This window comes from Podarcis pityusensis (genome assembly GCF_964106645.2).
Source record: "Podarcis pityusensis genome assembly, chromosome: 5".
In the NCBI taxonomy this organism is placed as follows: Eukaryota; Metazoa; Chordata; class Lepidosauria; order Squamata; family Lacertidae; genus Podarcis; species Podarcis pityusensis.
Genome location: NC_138032.1, coordinates 14,667,522 through 14,691,719, shown reverse-complemented (window position 1 = coordinate 14,691,719; position 24,198 = coordinate 14,667,522). Strand labels below are relative to the sequence as shown.

Sequence of the window (24,198 nt, the reverse complement as noted above, 5' to 3'; positions counted from 1 at the left end):
GGAGTCTCAAGGGACGCGGGTGGCACTGTGGGTTAAACCACAGAGCCTAGGACTTCTCGATCAGAAGATCAGTGGTTCGAATCCCCACGACGGGGTGAGCTCCTGTTGCTTGGTCCCTGCTCCTGCCAACCTAGCAGTTCAAAAGCACGTCAAGTGCAAGTAGAAAAATAGGTACCACTCCGGTGGGAAGGTAAACGGCGTTTCCATGTGCTGCTCTGGTTCGCTAGAAGCGGCTTAGTCATGATGGCCACATGACCTGGAAGCTGTATGCCGGCTCCCTCGGCCAATAAAGCGAGACGAGCACCGCAACCCCAGAGTTGGTCACGACTGGACCTAATGGTCAGGGGTCCCTTTACCTTTACCTTTAAGGAGTCTCAAAGCAGCTAACAATCTCCTTTCCCTTCCTCCCCCACAACAAACACTCTGTGAGGTGAGCAGGGCTGAGAGACTTCAAAGAAGTGTGACTAGCCCAAGGTCACCCAGCAGCTGCATGTGGAGGAGTGGAGAAGCAAACCCGGTTCACCAGATTACGAGTCTACCAGTCTACCACTCTTAACCACTACACCACACTGGCTCTCACACTTGGTGGTCTTGACCCTTCATTGCCAGCACCCTTGCTGCTGTGGGACTGTGCACCCTGATGATCCACGGCGTCAAAAGCGCTTTTATGCAAACCAGTGCATTAAACAGTGGGAACTAAGCCCGAGTGTTGCCTCCAAATGTTCCAGCCCATACTGATGTAATGGGACGCATGCAAGCACTCCAAAACTAGAAGCATTTTCTTGATGTAAACACAGCACTGAAGAGCTGAGTGCCAACAGACAGATAGTGATCACAGTCATGGCCCAAAGTGGCAGCATGCAGTGTTTTCTCAGCAGTCAATTTACAGAATACTCCCCCCCCCCCCGCAAAAAACAGGAGTCTAAAGAAAAAGAAATAAATTCTAGCTAGGTAGCCTAGGGCCAAAGATTTAACCAACTGCTATAGCCCACAATCCACCATGGGTGTAATAATTACATTGACAGCACATGCATATTCGCAGCAAATAAGTCTGTGTTCTGTGCACGGCTCATGACAGACACATGGGTGCAAATTCACTTTGCCTAGTGCAAGAGGTACTTCCTTGGAAGTGGTGGCCTTAGTTATTGTTGTGGCAAGTGGTTGTCAAACATTCTCCAGTGTAAAAGACAGGTGGGACGAACAGGCGCTTTCTCACAGTTCTTTATGGCAATGAGTTTCTGAATTCCCTTTGAGGCCAAGAAGAGCAAGCATGCATGGAATAAGTGGCGTCTTGCAATGTGACTTGTGGTCTTTCAAGAAAGTGGCTTGCAATTCCCCTCCTTCCTGGGTTGCTTAATTGCAAGTCCTCTTTTATCCGTGAGCAGAACTTGTCAGTTATCGGTTGCTTTCGACATTTCGCCCTGCTACACTGTTGTTTTCTCTGAAGCTCTTCCACTAAAAGGCACTTTTGGATCGGTGCGGACTTGGCAAAAACATCCCATGCAACCACAATCGATTCAGCAGATCTCCAGAGAACCCTGTTTTTGCTTTTTGTGTTCTTAAATCCAACGTATGCTGGATCCTCTTATGTCCAAGTCTCCATGGGCACCATTGATTCTTTTGTCCCGACGGAGGGAAGCAAATTCTCTTCTTGCAGGAAACCAAAGGGGAACTGAACTAAAAACCCACGAATCTTTTTGAGTTCTTCTGCTGCTTTGGCAGGATTTTCGCAAGCGAGCTTCGGCTTAGTGATGTACTCCCGTAACTTGGCCAAGCTAGTTACTTCGTCATTGGGAAGGCTTCGGAAAACCTAATTCAAGAGATGGATGAAGAAAAGGAGCGTGAGCACAGAAGTCTTTCCAAAGGCCCATCTACACCAGAGACTTACCCAAGGGGCTTAATGGGCACCACCGCTCCCCACGGAACTGCAGGTCTGTGCCAAAGGCTAGGGATCTCAAACAGACAACCGAAATCTGTCAGTTTTGGTTTTTCTCCTTTTCCCAAACATATGTTCAGTTCTCCATATTTACATATCAGTTTGCAAATGTTTTCCCTCACCTCATAACATAACTCAGCATTTAGTATGGTTTTCTCCTAATATACATGTTTGGCTTAATGTATATACTTTTGCAAAGCCGTTTCCCCCAATGCAATGCATTTTGTATGCTATTTTCACAAACATAAGCCTTTTTATGCATACTTTATCCATGTATGTGTACTTCTGTACATGCCGCTTGGCTGGAGAACTGCGCTGCACAATTCAGAGAAGTACGAATTTCAAAGGATAGCTGTGTTTGGTTCACATATTCTTTTGGAAAGCGCAATTATATATGGTTGCCTTTTAATGTGAACTGAATTGCATTTCTCCCCCCTCTCTAGTACGCACATCAAACTACAGTTCCCAAGATTCCTTGGATGAATCCATGTTAAAGTTCATACACACATTTTGACTGATTTTAAGTTACTCACCCATTCCACTACAGAGGAAAACCTGAAATGTACCCCCGGGTTTCTGCAACTATTTTCCAGACAAAACTGAAAACTACGAAACTCTGCTAAATCTAACAGCAGATAAGGGCACAGAGCCCAGCTTTTTGGGGCTCAATGCCCCAAAGCGGTTACTCTGCCCCTCCCTGCTGCTCAGAGTATCTTGTGGAAGGTTCTAGAAGAATTGCCCCTCCTTTAAATGCCCCACCCACAAAGCGAGGGCACTCTCTATTCTCCTTCATAGCTTTCACGAAGGAAGAGTGGAACGCAGGAGTAAATATATCACCTTATCATATATAGTGGCATTGCGTGCAGCCGTTGCAACCCACACTTCCTTGAAGAATTTGTCGCAAACAGGATCCTGGATATCATTAGGGTCTGTTGAATTGCCAAGGACAACTCTGAGAATTGGGGGAAGATGAAAAAAGAAGGGTATGGGAATTATACACTATTGGAGACATAAAGAATTATGCCCAAACCTCACTACACGAACGCCTGATTCAGATATCCAAACAGATGGAAGTTTGCCCACTTCCTTACTTATTTGTGCTTTGCCGGTCAGCGGCAACCATTTTCGGGCAGAAATCATGTAGGGAGAGAGGGAGGGAGATGGACAAATCAGTTTTTCCTTCGTCTCTCTTTTGCTAGTTGGCTGCAGCCATTTCAGGAAGAAACCATGGAGGGTCAGCGGGAAGAGACTGAACAAATCACAGATTAGAAATGTTCCCATAGGAATCAATGGAAATTGTGGACTCGTTAAGTGAACAGTCGCTTAATGAATGATCTCCTGGGAATGCATTGTGTTTGGTAAGCAGGACTTGTAGGTACTTACTACTGGGCAAACATGGATAGGATTGCACTCCAAACCTCCCATTATGAAACAATTTGTTTTTTCCTTCTTCTTAAATTGGGTTACAGCCCTACTTTTAACAAAGCAGCTTTGGGCTGCGATGGTACCTGAAGCACTGAAGGCGGAGAGACTGAGCAAACCGCCCCGCTTTGTAGTCTTCCCCGTCCATCACTGAAGGAAGGGTGTCTGTATCCTGCACGATGACGGCCATTTCGCTGTCTCGCTTGCCCAGCATACTGCGGTCATTAATGTTAGCAGAGCCTATGAAGACATTGGGAGGGAGAAAGGAAGAGACACAGAAACATGGTATGTGTAAGTTAATGCTTTAAAGTGGCTCAAAAGTGTTATGTACTGAAGTTCTCACCCTGGGCCAGCAGGGGGATACTGTAGATAGTTATGCAAATAAGGGATTGAAAGTGACGTTCAGTGATTGGATAGTTTTAGAAAGCTGCTACAGTAACGTTGTACTGGAGCTCTATATAAGCAGGCTGACTGAGCCCTTCAGTTCAGTTCTGTTCTGGCCTGTGAATAAACAAGAGCTGTTTGAAGAATCGCTGTTTCGTCTGATATGTTCACCCACAACTTAACAAAAAGGACCACGTGGCAACTGACCAAACAAAGGACGCTCATATTTCAGATTGAACTGCAGCACAGATTACGAGACCTATAATAATAATTCAATTTATATCCCAGCACAGCATCTGTAGGATGTTTCATCTTCACAGAACATATTTGTTGTTGGATTGAGAATAGGATAAGCAGTGGCAATAAGTTACCCCTTTTTGTGGTTGTCAAGAGACAGGCATGGAAGTGTTTTCAAAAGGGTTTCTTTTAAAACAATGTTTCCCAAACTTGGGTCTCCAGCTGTTTTTGGACTACAGTTCCCATCATCCCTGACCACTGGTCCTGCTAGCTAGGTATGATGGGTGTTGTAGTCCAAAAAACAGGCCTAAGTTTGGGAAACACTGTTTTGAAACCTACAAAGGTTGCAACGCGGGTTGTGATGTGGATCCTAATTTACAGAGGAGAGTCCTCCATCTGGTCCTAGTGCAGTTTAAAAGAATCCCCAAAAAGGAAGAGCGGCAGGGAACCTGAAGCCACCCATCAGCAGTAGGCACACAGGTCACCTGGCCATAGTCTTCTTCACTACAGCAAGATGCATAGTGAAATTACAATAATCGTTGCTAAATGTGCATGTGTATATGAGCTTATGCAAATTGGTAACTGTTTCTTTAAAAACACCTCTTTTATGAGATGTAAATGGTCACCCAAGACCCCCTTCTATATGCTGTGTCTCATTCCTGGTCTCCAGACATCTTTTTACCAACCAAAGAACTACGGATACCTGCAAAATCTGTTTTGATGGGCAACAGTGCCTCCATCATACTACCTTCAGCTTTTGTTAAAACTATCCACGGGGCCACATAAGTTCTCCAACCAGCTGAAAACTCTTCCTTACACCAGCAGGCAACAGAGCAGTGGAGAATTACCTCTGCTGATTTGTGCAAACTCCGAAGGCGACCAATATAAATGCCTTGTAACATTATCCACAATTGGAGCAACGGGGGCTCTGGACATGAAGATCTGTTAAGGCAGCCTTGATGTCAAAGGCAGCTCCTAGTATAAAGAATCAAAACCCCATAAAAGCAGCCAATGACACAGTGGGGAGAAGAAGGGCAGGAAAGAGAGGAAGACATACCATATGCTTCATAAACTCCAGCATATGAGAGGTTAAACAATTCTCAATCCAAATGAAGAAGAAAAAAGTCTGGAGCTTAATTTCTCCAGCAGCTCCAAGCTGTTTCTGCAGAGGGATGAAACTACACTGTAAGACCGAAATGTCTGCTACGTAGGAAAAAAAATTGCCTAAGGCGGAACATGGGAAATGTTGTGGTAGCTGTCAGTGTTGCTGCTTTTTGTGAGGCCAGCAGCCCAGTGTCACAGGGATCTATTCATCCATCCCAGGGACAAGGAAGTAGTGTTTGCTTCATCTGAGAAGCATATAGACAGGATACACACCAATTGGAAACAAAGAAGGATGCCTGCCCCAAAACACTAGCAGACACAAACAGGACCGTGTCACGTATGACTGCCCTGATAGCATCATGAACACAAAACATCATGAATGCACAATAAAACAGAGATATGCAGGGGCCCTGGAAAGTAACTATTTCCAGTCCTTTAAAAATAACTAACAAGACACAGATCAGGAAATTATGGTGTTTTAAGGCAAAAAAATCCATGAAACCCACCTCCATGATGAGACTCCCCCCCCCCCAAATACTTTAGCCTTCTCTTTAAAGGTAAAGGTAAAGGAACACTGACAGTTAAGTCCAGTCGCTAACGACTCCGGGGTTGCGGCGCTCATCTCGCTTCACTGACCGAGCGAGCCAATGTTTGTCCGCAGACAGTTTTTCCGGGTCATGTGGCCAGCATGACTAAGCCACTTCTGGCGAAACCAGAATAGTGCACGGAAACATTTACCTTCCCGCCAGAGTGGTACCTATTTATCTACTTGCACTCTGACGTGCTTTCAAACTGCTAGGTTGGCAGGAGCTGGGACTGGACAATGGGAACTCACCCCGTCGTTGGGATTCGAACTGCTGACCTTCCGATCGGCAAGCCCCTTGGGCCTTGCTCAGTGGTTTAGACCACAGCACCACCCGCATCCCAGCCTTCTCTTTAACGTTACTCAAAAACTTTTCTTTGAGGGAAGCCTTTTCAGCTCCACTTAATGCCAGGTGTTAGAGAAGAGAGAGGGAGGATAAGTCTGTGGGATGGGATAGTTTGATGTGAGAGAGTGAGAGAATCTGTTAAGAGGAGTCAGATAGACAGTTGGGATAATCAGGTAGAAGTTATTAGGAAGGTATAGGGCGGTAAAGAAACTAAGATTAAGAAACTGTCAAGAAAAATTATCTGAAACCATAAACTTGTTAATGCTTATAAAATAAACTCGTTTATTTGGTTGAATGTTAACAACTGTCTGGACTCCGTGTGTACCCGAGAGAAACGGGTTTGTGGCAGCGGCGAAGCAATCACAGTGGTGGCACGGGGATCAATAGATCATCAAACGTCCGGGGACCCTGTGTGATCGCCACAAAAGTGGTGTAAGAAGTATTTCATGTAAGAAATACCTTCCAGAGGTGTGTCTTCCTTTGCTTCAGTGGATGATTTGTTTACAAGTATCCAGGTGTTCTCATTGTGAATGTGCTGCAAATCACTCTGGGTAGTTTTCATTAAAATTGAGAAACATTTAAGTAATGCAATAAGCAAGCTACTCTGTGTCAGGAGTGTGTGCAGGAGCTAGGCCCTGTGACCAGTAGGGCTTCGCAGGACTGCGGCCTTCCTAAGTTTGTTGTGGAGAGGCAAGGTGCGGCTGCACAGGTGAGGCCGTTTGGTAACTCACTGCACCTGGTGGCAAGAGCTGGGAAGGGATATAAGGTCAGCATTTTGCTTCGGCTGTTTGCCACAGCAAGACATTTCCTGCCTTGCTGCTTTTGGCTCCTTGCTTCCTGATCCTCGGACCTCGGCTCCTTGACTCCTTGCTTCTTGACCCTGACCCTTGACTTTGTGACTCCGTGTTTCCTGACCCTCGGACCCCCTGACTTCTGGACTCGCATTCCTGCTCCCACCCCACCATCTTGCCCCCAGTCCTGAAGTCCTCAGACGGGACTTCAATCGCCCGTAGACCGGACCGTGACACTCTGGGGACAGGAAATAGCAGCACCATGATTTTTGCAGTTTTGGATTCTTAGGCAAAAAGTCTATCATACACAATGCTCCTACTGATGCAACAGCTTTCTTGGAAGGCAACCTAAACAAGGCGGTGTCTACTTCCTATTCTGAAATCAAGGAGGAGAATGAGTAAAGTCTGCCCTCTGCAACCACTAGCAGGAGAGAAGAGAAGCAGGAAGATGACTGCCTTGTTGTCAACACATTCCCCTCCTCCCTCCCCAAATCCCTTGGAAAAGGAGCCGATGGAGCACACATGTCAGCGTAAAGCATCCAAATTTCACAGCATGTTCTGTACTTTGAAGAGCAGATGACAAGTCGCCAAAGTTTCAAGGCAGATCCCAAGTTTGAGACGTGCCAGATGGGCCCAGTTCCCCGCAGAAGACCGTCGCAGAGAAGGGCAAATTTCTTCCCTGTCAGTGATTTGGGCATCATTTCCTCCCAGTTATGCCAAACTGCACCGAGTGCAATAATCAAGCCAGGGGAGTCTCGCTTAAAAGTTGCCGTTCCTTTTGTGCCTGGTGTGCTTTTGTCAAAGCTGCAGCACAAGGAGAAATGCAAGAGGGCGAATGCCTAGTGGGGTTTGGTTACAGGTTGATAGAGGTGACTGAGCCTGGGTGCCCTTTGCGAAAGTCTTACATCATTTACCTGTATTTTTTTTTATTACAAAAATAAGGAGTTGATCCTCCTTTGGGCCTAGAGTTTAGCGTCAGGGACCCTCAATCTTCCAATATGCACGAGAGGGCCTGAAAAGACTCAGCAAAGCATTCTATCTCACTACAGTTTCTTCAGATCATTTCTTCATACCTTCATTTGCTCCCAGAAGGACTGAAAGTCCCACGTAAACATCCCTGGGTCTGGTCAGCTGCTTCCTGGACATCTGCAAACATCTGAATCTGTACTGACTCATTCCCTTTAACTCAAGTTTCCCTCACAGCTTGCTCCTTCAGTCTTTGACTTCCAGTGTCCCATGGCTGATCTGTATCATTTGCTCGTCACGATTTATGTTGCATTTTGGGGGGAAATATACTTTCTCCTGATGCTAATACAGTGGTACCCTGGTTTATGAACAGCTTGGAAATAGAACGCTGCAAACCTGGGTGTTCTGGTTTGTGAACTTTGCCTTGGAAGCTGAACGTGTTCCACTTCCTGTTGAGTGTGTTTCATTTGTAAATTGAATGAATGTTAGAATGATGTTGGATAGAAATTAAGTGGTTTCCAGCTGTAATGCTTTAAGGGATTATGAAAAATGGGTTGTTAATAGGTAAAAATTTAACGTTACTATTTTAAGACTAAAGATTAGGATAAATAAAGAGGGTAAGGATTTGCTGAACCAACAAATTGAACTGGAATACAAAAAAGGGAGGTATGAGGAAGTCCGGAAAACAAGCGAAAGGAAAACAAGTAATGGAAAATCTGTGTGTTTTTAATTATTTTTATTTTGTATTTTTGTTACTTTTTTCATTTTTATTGTAATATTTTAAAAAAGCTTAATAAATCTTATTAAAAAAAAATGTAAATTGAGTCCCCCGCTGCTAATCAGAGGCTTCCTGTCGAATCTGTCGGCTGTTGAGTCCCAAGCACCCACGCAACACAGAGGTGATATTTGGAGCTTTTGTTTTTGCTCTTTTTTGAATTTTTGTTTGTGTGGCTTTTTTGTGGGGTTTTTTTTTACTGTGACTTGTTCCTCATTTTATGGGACTGATTTGTGACTGGCTTGTGACTTCGTTTTTTCGACTTGTTTTTGTGACTGTGTGGAAACCAGTTCAGCTACTGATTGATTGCGTGACTGCAGAAATGGATAAAAGCCCCACATCCAAACAATGACTGTCATCGGTGCACGTAAGAAAAAAAAAAAATATTTTTATCATCTACAATACTGTCTTATTTATTTTATAGTACAGTACATTGATTATTGCTTTCATTTTATGGATCAATGGTTTCGTTACATAGTAAAATCCATGTTAAATTGCTGTTTTAGGGGTTGTTTTTAAAAGTCTGGAACGGTTTAATCCATTTTGCATTACTTTCTATGGGAAAGCACACCTTGGTTTTAGAACGCTTTGGTTTTGGAACAGACTTCTGGAACGGATTAAGTTTGGGAACCAAGGTACCACTGTATCAGCTTAAGGATGCTACTTTGAGCTGAACAATCAGCGCAGCAGCAGCACCAGCCCTAGGATTGGACAGACCCTAGAAAAAACCCAAAAACCTGCAGAGGAGTTTTAATTGAAATGCTTTGTAACAACACACTCTTATTTAACAAGCTTCTCACTTACCAATGATGACTGTGTTGTCATCCACAATCATCAGCTTGCTGTGAACGTAGATCAATTCTGTCACAAGCTTCCCTTCCAGCTCGGCGTGGTTTCGGAGTCCGCAGAACGAAATGTAATTAATCCACTGGTCTCCAACTGAAGCGTGCCAGGGGCAGGTGGTGGGAAAGGGAAGGGAAACAAAGAGGCTTTAGGAATAAGTGTGGCAGTGGGACAACGAACAGCACCATATAAAGCAGCTATAGTAGCTGCACAGAAGTGGTAGGAATAGTAAGAATACTAAGAGGTAGTCATTACTCTTATTGGGATACCTTGGGCTCAGCGACAGTACATTAGTGTATTTTTTTAAGCGTTTTAAATGCGTTACAACACTGTGACACCAGGTGGCGCTAAGGAGTTTGCTCCTTCGGCACGTGATTTCCCATTATAAGCTTTACATTGCGTTTTTCTGAAACTTTTTTTTAATGTGTCTAGATCCAGCCCTTACGGCACACTATAGGTGCAAACTGTCGTATGAACTTCTTTCTTTGTTTGGTATGACAACTCTTATTCCTGGACAGGCAATACAGATAGTTTTTCTTTTCCTAGCTTAGTATGGTTCATAGACAACTTTTTTAAAAATAAAAAAAAAATGATAGATAGATAGATATAGAATAATGATAGACAGATGACAGATAGACATACACAAATTGCTCTTTAATTAAATTGCCTACAAAACAGCTTTACTGATATTTGAATACATTGTTTTGCTCTTCCAATAATAAATGTCTGCCAAGCTGTCAATTAAGCTTTTTGCATATCAACTGCTCCTTCCCATACTTCTTGTACAATATGGGCATTTTTTAAAAAATACACTAAGATATTGTGCCAGATAGTTTTTTTCCATTCTTTTATAGATGGCACCTTCTGTCTCTCTCTGTCTCCCCCAATCCACCTGCCTCGTTTTTGGCAATTATAATTCTGGCTACCACTAGCACATTTGCATGGATTTATCTATTCTGAACACTGTCCCCCTTAAGTTTCCCATTACAATAACCATTGGGTATAGTTCTAATTTGTCAGTCCATCCATCTTCCAGATTACTTTAATAATAAGGGGGGGTATTGTATTGTTTGTTATTATGTTATGCATTTTTGTGGTTTCATACTGTAAAACATCCTGTGATCCTTGGAACAATGATGTCTACAATTCCAAAGGACTTTCCAAGCCCTGCCTGATCTTGACCAGTCTCTGAGAAAGACAAGGAGGCAGCCTGTACACTTTTTTGAAGCCAACCAGGAGTCAGATATCACAAATATAGTATTTTCTATAAGTTTAGGAAGCATCCCTGCCACTGCAGTTTGAGAATAGTTGCAGTACTGACCACCTTACCAGGTCAACGTATGAGTTAACAGCTGTAGCTTCCTTATTGTACCTTATAGGTAGCATAAACCAAAGGCAAAAAATAATCAAGAAATAATTATGGTTCAGAGTTTGATCACTCAATTGTCCCAACACAGAACCCACAATGTACCCCATACCCCTACTATAAACTTAGTTTTGCAAAACATGCACATTTTTGCAAATGTATGCATTTTAACGCATGCTTTCCCATGATGCACACATGTTTTGGGTTGGAGAAGTGTTTAGAAAAGTGTCTAGAAAAGTGTGGATTTCGAAGGGTTGCTGCGTTTGGTGTCTGCATTATTCTGGGAAATGCGAATGACATTGTTGTTTAGTTGTGTCCGACTCTTTGTGACTCCATGGACCAGAGCACGCCAGGCTCTCCTGTCTTCCACTGCCTCCCGCAATTTGGTCAAACTCATGTTCGTAGCTTCAAGAACGCTGTCCAACCATCTTGTCCTCTGTCGTCCCCTTCACCTTGTGCCGGTTCTCACTAAAAATGGGAACTGAACGGAATTCATCCCTCAACTCTACCTAACAGCGACCCATCACATAACCTAGTCCAGGGAGTCTGCTCACCATAGTATCATCAAGTAAAATGCTGGGGGTGGGAGGGAATAATTCATTTTCAGCTGCATCCAAAGGGATGCCAAGAATGGCAGCTCTATTCTGTTTTCAGCAGACACCCAGATGTTGTTTTGCTACTTCGCTTCCTTCATTCTGAAGATCTCCTTGACATAACAGAGGCCTCCTATGCTACTGGTTTTACCATCCTGCAATTATGCCAGCTAACGGGTGCTTTATGGCGTATCAATCAAACTTTAGTATCCTCGAGGCCCAACAGTGTGCAGTGAGCACAGAGCCAAGCAAAGCACTTACTCTCTGCTTTCAGCTGTCCCAGGATCGAATTATCTCCTCTGCACATGGTCCTGGAAGAATTAAGGCCATGATTAAACTCACAAAGCAGCGGTATGTGAATGGGTGACAAGGATGGGGCTAATTAAAATCAACAGATACGTTCATATATAAAGCAGGGAGGTGGTGTCAAGCAACACTATTGATTCCAAAGGAAAACACAACACAACATAAGGAAGGCAAAAAGTTGCAGGGCTGGTGATCCCTTCTTGGGATCCTGGAGAGTGACTATCAGTCAGAATAGACAACCCTGGGCTAGATTTATCTGATCTGGGATAAGGCATTGTCTTATGCTCCTAAATCACCACATGTGTAGGAAGCCAGAAGCAATCAGTCACCCAACACCATTTCCAGACGGGATGATTTAAGTGATCCATGGACCCGCCAGGGAGTGGATCATACACATGAGTCACTCTGACAACAGGGCTGCATGTCGCAGGCCTGGCTCAGAGGGAGCCATGGCACATCTGCCAAGTCACGGTGCACGAATCAGGCCTACCGAGCAACTTTTTTAAAAAGGAAAATGACGTTTGGGGGAAATGGCACCTAACTGTGGTCTCTTGCTTTCGCAGCCTGTTGTCTATAAGCAAGATACTAGGAAATAGAACGCGAAAGCTTAATTAAAAAGCCAATGCACAAATGTGCCCTGTGAGGTTTTCGTAGCAAGGCCCAACACAAAAAGCCTGTGCTCCCTCTGCTGGCTATTTGACAGAAATGTACAATAACACATATTCATTTGAACTGGCAAGAGGAAACACAGGGCCCTTCGTGCCTCTGACGGAGGCCTCTGAGGAGCGGAATGGTTGAAAACTCTTCAGCATGCTTTGGCAACTGACTATAAAATACCCTTCCACACCAAACACACTCCCTCCAAGCTTCTGTTTATAAATCCAAGGGCTGGTTTCCACAGTGATGCTAAGTCCTTCTTTGCATTACTGCAAGAATTCATGCTTGCAACACAGAACTTTTCTCTTCTCTCTCTCCCACTCCTCAAAACCCGCTCAATCTGCTCTGGGTTTTCCACAATGCCCCTCACCCACCCCTGGAGCAGATTTGGAGAGGGTGCGAATTGGAACAAGGACACTGGATACCACCCAAGGCTCCAACTTTGTTCCTCCAACTCTGTCCGGTGGCCCCAGCATCTCCTACCCCCTTACATGTTATCATTTACCTTTTTTTAATTACACTGTTATCCTGCAGAGTGCAAGCTGGTGCACAAGGTCTTCCATGCGTCAGGTCTTTGGATCCTGGGGCAAAGCCTGAATCAGAGATCCCCTTTTATCCCTTTGCCTGAGAGACTCCACAGAAGACTGATGCTGACCTCAGCTGTGTGCTGCCTAGATTCCCTTCACTAACACACCACAGCATACCGCTGAGAACAAAATATTTTGGGCAGTCGGAACAACCCAAGATACCTGTAGTTGAAGTGCATGATTGCCTGCAGTGCATTTCCTCCTCCAGTTGAAATATCGCCCTCAAATCCTGGCAGCAGTGGGATGACTACGTAGACTCGGTACCGTTTGTTTTCCCTGGAGAGAAAACACAAGAAAAGGTGAGCCAACCTTGCCTCAGTCCCAGAACAAGAAACCCTGAAACTCCAAATAGTGGTGTGATTTATGAAACGCAGAAGTTCTTCCTTTTATTAAAGCAGTGATCAGTTAACCAATTTAAATAGTCATTGATGAGCCTGTTAAATACAAAGGGGGGGGGGACAAAACCCAAAATATGTATCATAATATAATTGAAATTATCATGATAACAAGAAGCTGCAGAAGTTCTTAAGTCGGCCTGAGATTTTATTTAAAAGCTGGTTTGCCCCCATATCTGTTTGCCAACACTGATGTTAGGTAATGATCTATCATAATAGGAAGAACTTCCTGACAGTAAGAGCTGTTTGACAGTGGAATTTGCTGCCAAGGAGTGTGGTGGAGTCTCCTTCTTTGGAGGTCTTTAAGCAGAGGCTTGACAACCATATGTCAGGAGTGCTCTGATGGTGTTTCCTGCTTGGCAGGGGGTTGGACTCGATGGCCCTTGTGGTCTCTTCCAACTCTATGATTCTATGATTTTATATTGCTCTTGGATATGACCTTCCATAATTCTGGCCTCTATAGTTCAGTGATACTGCTCCTCTCCCCCCCCCCCCCGCAAAAAAAGATAAGAAAGGAAAAAACATGGAAGAAGAAGAGTTTGAATTTGATATCCCGCTTTATCACTACCCGAAGGAGTCTCAAAGCTGCTAACAATCTCCTTTCCCTTCCTCCCCCACAACAAACACTCTGTGAGGTGAGTGAGGCTGAGAAACTTCAGAGAAGTGTGACTGGCCCAAGGTCACCCAGCAGTTGCACGTGGAGGAGCAGAGACGCAAACCCGGTTCAGCAGATTACGAGTCCACCACTCTTAACCACTACACCACACTGGCTCCCCAGTGTGAACAGTGAACATATCCCCACAGCACTGGCAAGGGATTGGGGCAGGAACACATTGTAAGAATGTTAGAAAAGCTCTGCTGGGTCAGATCAAAGATTTATCTAGTCCAGCATCCCTGCTACCCACTGTGGACAACCAGATGCTCAGTGAAAAGACCACAAGCAGAGCATGAGGGGAAATAGCCCTCTCCCACTTGTGTTCCCAAGCAGCTGGTATGCAGAGACAAGCAGCCTCTGAGGTAGCCTACAGCCATCATGACTAGTAGTCATTCCTAGCCTTTTCCTTCGTGAATTTGTCTGCCAGGCATAAAGCCAGCGAAGGGCTTATCCATGCTTACGTTTTGCCCCAGGTCTGCACTTAAAAGCTCCGAGCCGTTGTCGTTGTTTCGCCCCAGAGCTTTCCCTGCAAAAACCTGCTCTTTAGCGCTCCACCGAAGCAACCATGAATTTAGGTTTTCCTCAGAATGCTGTTTGTTCCGACGGAGCTTTAAAGAGCAGGTTTTCACGGAGGAAGCACCAGAGCAAAACAAACCAACAAACCCAGAGCTTTAAAGTGCAGTCCATGCCCAGAAAGAAGGGATGAAGGGTAAGTTTGGACAAGCCTCAAGCTGACGGTGGCAGCTATCACTGCGTCTTCCAAAAGTTTAGTTGTGCTCTGTGTGAATCGTCCAACATTTGGATTCATTGCATGTCTCCTGGTACTTGAGATAGAGACAGACAGAGAGAGAGAGGAAAATGTCTCCTCATTCCAGGGATGAGGAACTTGTAGCCCTCCAGATATTGCTGAACTACAACATCCATCAATCCTGACCATTGGCCATGCTTACTAGGGCTGACAGAAATGATGATCCAAAGTTTATGAGGAGCAACAGATTCCCCCTCCCCTGCAGTTTCTCCATACCACACATAACTGCAACCCCCCCCCCTTATCGTGTCTCCCTTACTTGACCTTTTTTCCAGGCGTAAAATGCACCCAAATGCTGTGCCCTTTTCCTCACGGAAAAGTTGTTCAAATAAATCCCTTGATTATTTCAGTTGCCCTTTTCTGCACCTCTTCCAACTCAACCATAAATATACCCAGAATTTCAAGCGTGGTGGCACCACAGATTTGTCACGGGCCATTATTGAATTTCTAGAAAGGGTTGGGAGCTGGCTCCCTTCACCTCCAACGGGCGAAATGAAAACATATACACTGCAGACTTGTTTAATAGCGATTGTGGCAGCTATCACTGCGTCTTTTGAAAGTTTAGCTGTGCTCTGTGTGAATCACCTGTGTGTCTCCGCAATGAACTCTGGGTACTTTAGTGCTGGTCTGTGTGTGAGTGTCAGGTGAGGGCCCAGAGGGAACTCAACACTCTCATCAAACTACAATTCCCAGAATTCTCTGGTGGAATCCATGGCAGCTCAAACTGGATATATGGATAGAAACTGATATAAGTTTGCTGTGCAGATACGCTGTTAGTGCTCAAGGTCAGAATTCACACACCTTTACTTCTGAGTGCATCCTTTTAAAAAATGATAGAAATAGTGGATGGAATTCAACGTTCTGCTCTTCCTATCCTTCCATCCGCTGGCATTTCAGCTGGCCAGATGGAATGATTCCTCCCTCTCTTTCCCCTGCACACTGTTCTGGGGTTTCTCAGAGCCAATTCTGGGGAGGGGGCAGGAGGAAGAAACCGCATTGCACGTGCAGTAGTCCCTGCACAGGGCTTCCACTGCCGAGATTCATTAGGTGAATCCCACCCTGTGTTTTCAGCAGCCAAGTCCATTAGAAGCTTGCCACAATTGCAGAGCAATTTGCAAACTCCGTTCTCCCTTATAACATATTTGTTTTTATTCTGGCTGACAGATAGATGATTATTATGCTGGCCAGTCAATTTCTGTACAGTTTCATTTCCAGAGACACCCTTTGAGTCCCTCTCCTTATTTATTTTTAACTCAGTAATTTGCCAGGCAATTACATCTCAGCTAATTAGCATTCACATGGAGTCTGACTTTCCAGGCATCCATAATATAATTCAGGGGAGCGAAAACTGAGTGACACTTGCTTTTTTCGTAAGCCAAAAGTGTAGGAAACAACCACCAGGTGGCGAGCATCTTATAGTTTGGATAAAACTCCAGGAAACATTGAAAACCATTAGAGATTCTACCAGGCAGATACAGCATTTCCTAGTAATTCTTCCTAGGACTAGTATTTATAAAACAACAAATATTCAGATGCATTTTCTGCAGTTAATACTGGGCTCAGAAATAAATAGGAACATTGCCATCTTTTAGCACAAAGTCGTAATTGAAATAATTTTCTAGATTGCAAAAGCAATTAAATATTTCCATTAGTAAAACTGAGAATGCACTGGGGGGGGGGGGGATACATAAATTAGGAAACCCATCTCAACTCATATGTTGCACGAGTATCTTTGCATAGTTTGTTCTTCTGGCTATAAAGGCCCCATAAGTATGCATATGCACGGTTGAATCCAAGCACCGCTTTCTCCAAATCCAGCCCCATCAAATAGGTAAGGTGATTGTCAGCTCACTATTCCGTGTTTTACAGTGTCATCGAAATGCATGGAGCGTTACAGAATAACACAAGAGAGGCAGCCTGCATCTCGCAGCCTAGGGAGTTTACAGTCTGCAGTTTGGCAGCAAAGGAAAGTGATCGACAAGGATCACAAGGACATCAGCAGGACAGGCAAGGAGAACTAGGAATGATCCAAACAGACAAGCATCTGTTCAGCACAGAAGAGCCTTGTATGGCATAGCTCAGGAGTAGAGATTCTGCTTTGCACGCAGAAGGTCTCAGGTAAAATTCTCGGTATCTCCAGGTAAGGATGGGAAAGGCATAAAACCCTGGAGAGCAGCTGCCAATCAGTTTAGACAAGAGCGAGCAAAGTGGACCAATCATCTCACTTGGTATAAGGCAGCTCCTGGCTAAGTGCTTTCAACACACCCCAAGTCACATTGACTATCAGGTCATAAAACTGCAATCCTCAAACAATCTACACTGTGGCACTCCCAAAAACCACTATAGGTGTTTGAAATTGGCACCGATGGGAAAACTTGGTATATAGTCTTTTTAACCAACTGCTTCCTAAAATGAACGGCGCGTGAAAATAATGAAGTGGTGCATTTTTGTTTCTGTAAAAAAATAAAAATCAAGGAGGTACATTCGCTCAGTGTTATCATTCTGACCCACGAGTTTCGCCTTAAATTAAAGGTGTCTGCACGAGACAAGGCAAACAGCTTGGGCGCGAAGAGTATTAGTTGATACTTGCCAAAATTAATTACAAAAATAAATCACTTATGAGCTTCCCATTTTCATCATTCAAAAGCAGCATGGCCAGCTCAGAGGGAGGGGAAAAACCACAACCAGAAAATCTACGAATGTCGATATTGAGCTAATTAATTATATATGCTGTGTACTGCCTAAAGAACAAAGAGGTCCTTACGCTCGGGTGGAAAACTCCATCAAGCCCCTCCATTAAGGTTGAAATATTTATGCAAGAGCTAAATCCTCTTTTGCATGAGACCCAGGAGATGAAACATTAATATATTAGTACCTACTCCCCATTCAAGCCACCCTCAAAAATTTCATAGTGAACATACTGTAATATAGATTTCATAGCATTAGAATTAATTCACCTTGATCCAGCAAGGGAGATCTCTATGCAGACACCGATTCTTACTTGCTGGACGAAAAGACTGAGAAAAGCACATGCACACTGCATATGGATCACACATATGGACCATAAGTGTCAACTCTATGGGGCCCGGGGCCCTTCACCTCCCAAAAAAATATTTAGGGGAGCCAGCCCCCCTCCCCAATATTTTCTGCAAGTTGGTGCCTTCTTCCTTCTTTCCCTCCCTTGCGCAGCCACCTTCCCCCAGCCAGACGCTGCCTTCTTTTCCCAGCTTGCCTCCTGGCTTTTGGTGTCGTTTCCAAGCACATCTGAGCTGGGGTAGCTGGGGGAAAGTAGGCAGGCAGGCAGAGGCAGGAGAGGGGGCAGAAACTTCTCTGCTCTGCCTGGGGTGCCTCAGTCTCTTGAACATCAGGATTGGGCCCAAAGTGCATTACATGGTGGGGATCGGAAACGGCACTGGGCAGGATCTCAAATATGGGAGGTGAGGAAATCCCCATAAGGGTTCCTGAGGTGGTGCACAAGCTCCTAGCCAGAGCTTGGGTTGCCCAGGGATGATATCACACACCTCTGGTTGTCAGCAGGACCCCAGTTGCATGGTCTGTGCCACGATGGGGTTGCACCAGTGGTAATTTCCAAAGGTACTCCTTGGCAGTCCTACTGGGGTGTTCAGACTGCACACTGGGCAATCAGACAGGAAACTGATCTGTTCCACAACGCCACCCAACCTTGCTTGGATCCAAGTTGTAGGCGGCATTAACCCGAGTGTATCATTTATTTGGTTATAAATTTGCATGGAATGCAAAGTTATTTAACTTCATGTATAGTTTGACCATCAGTGGATGCTTATAGGTGGTGGTGCAAAGCTGTTCAGAGCATGTAAAAGGTAAAGGGACCCCTGACCGTTAGGTCCAGTCGCAGACGACGTGGGGGTTGTGGCGCTCATCTCGCTTAATGACCAAGGGAGCCGGCGTACAGCTTCCGGGTCATGTGGCCAGCATGACTAAGCCGCTTCTGGCGAACCAGAGCAGCACATGGAAACGCCGTTTACCTTCCCTATTTATCTACTTGCACTTTGATGTGCTTTCGAACTGCTAGGTTGGCAGGAGCTGGGACCAAGCAATGGGAGCTCACCCCGTCACGAGGATTCGAACCGCCAACCTTCTGATCGGCAAGCCCTAGGCTCTGTGGTTTAGACCACACCACCCACCACCTGCGTCCCTGTTCAGAGCATGTAGAAACACATTATTCCACATTTCACACACTCTTTGATAATGAACATTTTGTTCATCTGCAAAGAAGATGGGTTATGGGAAATAACTGTAACAGGCTTATGCTCTGTAAGCTGAGGAGCTTGGTTGTGGGGTTCAGGTTATGCGAAGCAAGTCTCTCGGACTGAGAGACCAGACTCCTGCAAACTGCAGGAAATGGCTCTGGAGGCTGTGAATGAACTGGTTTGGTTTGACAGGAATGCATTCTGCTACGACGACTGCACCACCTGAATCACAATTATACCAAGGCAAGCATATACCGTGCTGTTAAAAAGAAAAAGTGCTATTTTCTGCACCATGGAAACCCAAGGCTTCCAATTAGAATTATGCTAATGTGTATGTGCATTTGCATAATTTGTTCTGCTAACAAGATCCCCAGGTTTTGCAAAAATGTCTGGAACACTTTCAGCCAGGGCAGGAATGAGAAACAGGCAGTTTACAACAAGGGAAGTCAGGTAACAACAGACATACGAGAAGGTGAAAGAGCTAAGAAACGCTTGAAGGTTCAAACCCTGACCACACTCGGCTCTAGCGAGTCTGGCCCTGTCCCTGTCTATGGATGGATTGCTCAGGAGATCTGTGATCTGTTTTTTGTTTATTACTTTAATGCATGTGCTGGAATGATCCACATTCAACTGAAGCAACAGAACTGGACGAGGAAACACTTATTCCATTCTCCCGATCCAAATCGCCCCTACCCTCTGCAGGGGAGAAAAACACCTACTCGTTTTTTCCTTCTCTGACCTTTCTGGCTCTGTCTGTGTCTCTTAAACGAAGTTTTATTCTGCTGGGTGTTGTTTCCCATCTCAACCCTCTATATTTTAGATCGCTGTTTAAATTCCTTCCTCTCACAGCGATCTTGTGGACGCGCAGAAAACCCTCGGCTTTATTTATATTGACTTCTCCAGCTTTAGATAAATGCAGCCTGCTCTTCATGATTGCAAGGCTTGATATACTAGCTTGCCTTTTGGAAACGCAGGGCAAACTGTAAACATCCTCGATCACTTTCCAGAGACAAGGCTTAGGAACACTGCAATGATCCACAGATTAATCATATTAGAATCCCCCAGTGGGTGGAGAGCCTTTATTCTTCCTGCTTAAAAGCCAGTTGCTTTCTGTCGAGAAATCACCCACGCCCTTCACCATTGAGCTTAAATGATTAAAGAAGCAGAAATGCAAACATTCAAAGGTATCCCCTCAGGCATTTAGGAGCAGGCAGGGAGGAACGACAACTGACAACCGGGCTGTCAGCATCAACCTGGGCTCCCAAAAGTAAGCAGGTGCAATGAACTATTAGGAGTGAATTTGTTTCAGAGGCCCCTTTCTGCTGTTACACCAGTCATGCACTGGCCTGTGAGCATTCCAGTTGGAGAACAGACTTTACCAAGTGAAGACACTCGAACTCAGGACGCAAGGGAGAAACGTGCTAAGAGGAAGGCACGCTTGGCAAATCCACACCATGATCAACTCCTGCCCGGAAACCAATTCCCTACTGTGGAAGGACGTGTGGATCCAGAACTGGCCTCCACAGTCTCTTACGGACACATTGTTAAAACCGTGTTTATGGAAGACAATCTTACTCGGCTACAAGTGATCGCCAAAGAAGAAGAAGGTAGTAGAGATATATACTGGATAATGGACCCAGATGTTGCAGTGCCCAGGTGCCCCTGAACTGAACACACACAATGTCTTTGTCGCAAAGGTCTACTCAGAAAAAAACCACTGTAGTATATACACTTGTAACTCAGTTAATTTGCAGCTGGATCAAAGATTTCCACCCATTCCCTGAAAATTCAGACAGACATTATACACACCAAGCTGCCCCAAGCTGCAAGGAATGCAAGAACCACTGATGGAAGTGGTAGCAAAACATGATGAGCAAAATGGTGCCATTATAGACAATGTAGACAGTAGTGCCTACCAGAACCCTGACATCATTTGCAAGATCATTTGTCCCACCAGGTCCAAAAGTTTAATTACATAAAATAATTTTACATGAACTGGTAAATACTGTCTTCGTGGTTCACCAAGTCCAAGAACTAGTTATCTTCATGTTAGTTTCCATATATTATAATCACTAGAGGAAAACCAGTTTGTGCTCCCATCTCACCCTAGTCACCTTGTCTTTTAACAGTAAGTTCACCCCGTGCAAACGTTTTTTGAGTTCTCCACTTTTCCCTGAAAAATGACTCCAGAAATGCTTTTTTAAAGTCTGTGCTGAGGTTTGGCTTAGAAACAAAATTTCCCCTGCTGCATTCTTCATTCCCACCCAGACTGTGTTTTTCAGCAAGATTACCTGTGCGCCTTGAGGATGCGTTGAGCGATGGCATCACCAATCCGGTTCGATACAACTTTGTCGTCCGCACAGCTAATGAAAAACTGGTTCTATGGTGTGGGAAAGCAAAACAGAAAGAAGCGGGAAATGACTGCGCTGTTCATAAATCTGATAGCTGCTGTAAGAAGTACCTGCCAAGGCAGTAGTTTTCAAACGTGGCACCTTGAGGCTCCTTGGAAACTTATCATAGCTACGCTGGTGATGAGATCAGTAATAGCAGACAAGTTCTTCTGAAAGAGTGCTTGCCCAGTTACCAGTCTTCCTGTGCAACCTTAGGAGAGCACCAGATACACTCTAGGCCCATCAATCTGGTGCCTCCAGAGTCATAAGGACTATGACTCTTATCAGCCTCAGAGAGCATGGCTGTGGTAGCTGATGTAAGCTGTCATCCTAAACCAGCTGGCAAGGGGGTGTTATCAGTGCCTTCCATTTGTCTGAGGCAATGGCAAAGTCTAACCCAATGCCAAAGCCAAGGACCCTTGTACCTACGGGACAGCCTCTCCTGGTTTGCCCTACGGAGGACCTTAAGGGTCCATAAATAGCAACACCCTAGAGGTCCCGGGCCCTAAGGAAGTTAGATTAGCTTCAACCAGAGCCAAGGCCTTTTCAACACTGGCTCTGGCCTGGTGGAACGCTCTGTCTCATGAGACCAGGGCCCTGTGGGATCTGATTTCTTTCCGCAGGGCCTGTAAGACAGAGTTGTTCCACCTGACCTTTGGCTTAGAATCAATTTGATTCCCTCCCCCTCTTTCTTTTTTCCTTTCTCCTCCTGGGAAGAGGCTGCATCTTAATGTTTTATTTTTATTATTGGTTAGCCACCCTGAGCCCGGGGTCTTGGCTGGGGAGGGCAGGGTATAAATGAAATTTATTATTATTATTAACAGGTCTAGCCAGCCCACCTTGAAACCAAAGAACGCAGCCTGGGATGGATCCCACAGTCCTTGGCAATACACAGGGTGTTTCTCAGAAGACCAATATGCTGGTGATAAGGGGCTCCCTAAGAGAAGGATGTTTCTAAGCCAGGCTGCAACCCAAAGGAGGTGAAACCTATACAAATGCTACTTAGATTCATTGTAATCGGTGGAGGCTGGTCCATTGGGTCAAACTGGGTATGTTTATAATAATAATAATAATAATAATAATAATAATAATAATAATAATTTATTATTTGTACCCCGCCCATCTGGCTGGGTTTCCCCAGCCACTCTGGGCGGCTTCCATAGAAACCAAAAATACACTAAAATATCACAGATTAAAAGCTTCCCTGAACAGGGCTGCCTTAAGATGTCTTCTGAATGTCAGGTTTAGCCTGGGAAAATGGAGACTGGGAGGAGCTTTGATAGCCATCTTCAAATAAGCAGAGAGGTTGGGTGGCCAACTGGCATGGATGCTTTAGCTGAGATTCCTGCACTGAAGGGGTTTTACCTAGATGACCCTCAGGGTCCCTCCCAACCCTACAATTCTATGACTCTACAAAATGGCGCACCGCCCCACCAACCTTAGTCTGCCTGGGCATTGTCCACCTTCTCACTTACAACCAGTCCAAAGGTGGCCCTGGCTGACTGCCTCCTCCCTCTTAGTCTCAATGTTGCCTCTGTAGAACTCACTAGGGAGGAGGATGGGGACAAAACGAGAACTAGTTGGCTCTGCCTGCCCTTGGATCTGGTGCCACCTATTGCTGGGCTACCTGACTTCTGCCCTACCAGTCCCAGTGGCCACTAGGGGGTGTGGGGCAGGGTGGGATGGGAAGTATGGGTCAATGGGGGCAAAAGTTGGGAACAAAACTGGAATCAGTTGGCTCTTCCTCTCATTGTCTCTGGGCTAACTCAAGATAGGAGCATGAGACATTTAATCTCAAGGTTGTTGGTTCGAGCCCCACATTCGGCAAAAGATTCCTACATTGCAGGGGATTGGGCCAAATGACCCTTACGTTCTCTCCAACTCTACAGTTCTATGAATCCACCTGCTGTTGTTCTGCCCCAGCAGTTTCAATGGGTGCCAGCTACACTTTAATATATCTTTACTTTGTCTGGATTTCACCCAGATGACCAATCTGTTTGGTGTTTCACATCTACAGTCATACCTCGGGATGAATACGCTTCGGGTTAAGCATTTTCGGGTTGCGCTCTGCGGCGACCCGGAAGTAACAGAGTGCGTTACTTCCGGGTTCCGCCGCGCGCGCATGCACAGACCATCACAATGACATCACGCGCATGCGCAGAAGCGCTGAAACGTGACCCGCGCAAATGCAGAAGCACTGACACTGGTTATGTTCGCTTCAGGATGCAAACGGGGCTCCGGAACGGATCCCGTTCGCATCCCGAGGTACTAGTGTATATGTAAATACACACTTTACTAAAAGGTAAAGATGTTCACGACTGGAGATTTTTCAACAACAGCTTCAAAAAGATAAACAGAAACAATGTGGATAATAATAATACTTTTAGAATGTGGTGCTGATTTCCTGCTGTGTTCTTTATACCTACAGATGGCGACTACTTGCCTCTATATAGACATAGTGTTTGCTGTTTTCTATCACGTTAACATAAGCAGAATGAATGGACTCCTCATGGTACTTGATCCCAGCAGACCAGTCCGTAGCAGAGCGGAGCACCTAAACAGGGAAAGATCAGATGTTCTTTAGCATGATATTTAATAGCTGCTTTTTATACGAAGTGCCTCGATGCGATTCACACAATGAAAATAATGTTAACATTAAAAACCAGCAATAAAACAAGGCCTAAACTGCTTATATCTATATCTATCTATCTATCTATCATCTGTCTATCTATCTATCTATCTATCTATTCCTTGTTTTTTAATCATCCATGTACCAGTCAGGTTTTTATCTCGTTGCAATCACCTATCCTCGTTGCAAAAACTGA

At 44.9% G+C, this 24,198-nt stretch overlaps 1 protein-coding gene across 2 annotated transcripts in view; it reads right to left on the bottom strand.

The window, feature by feature from the left end:
• PLD1 (phospholipase D1) overlaps positions 1-24,198 on the bottom strand; it is a 139,988-nt gene that overhangs the window by 4,814 nt on the left and 110,976 nt on the right. For both annotated transcript variants that reach the window (XM_081007833.1, XM_081007832.1), the window contains exons 19-26: positions 23,817-23,927; positions 21,275-21,363; positions 13,059-13,172; positions 11,608-11,657; positions 9,349-9,483; positions 3,445-3,598; positions 2,774-2,888; positions 54-1,810 (exon numbers count right to left, since the gene is read on the bottom strand). In XM_081007833.1, the coding sequence (XP_080863959.1) occupies positions 1,586-1,810; positions 2,774-2,888; positions 3,445-3,598; positions 9,349-9,483; positions 11,608-11,657; positions 13,059-13,172; positions 21,275-21,363; positions 23,817-23,927 (993 nt within the window). In that variant the 3' untranslated portion in view covers positions 54-1,585. The remainder of the gene's footprint in view (positions 1-53; positions 1,811-2,773; positions 2,889-3,444; positions 3,599-9,348; positions 9,484-11,607; positions 11,658-13,058; positions 13,173-21,274; positions 21,364-23,816; positions 23,928-24,198) is intronic.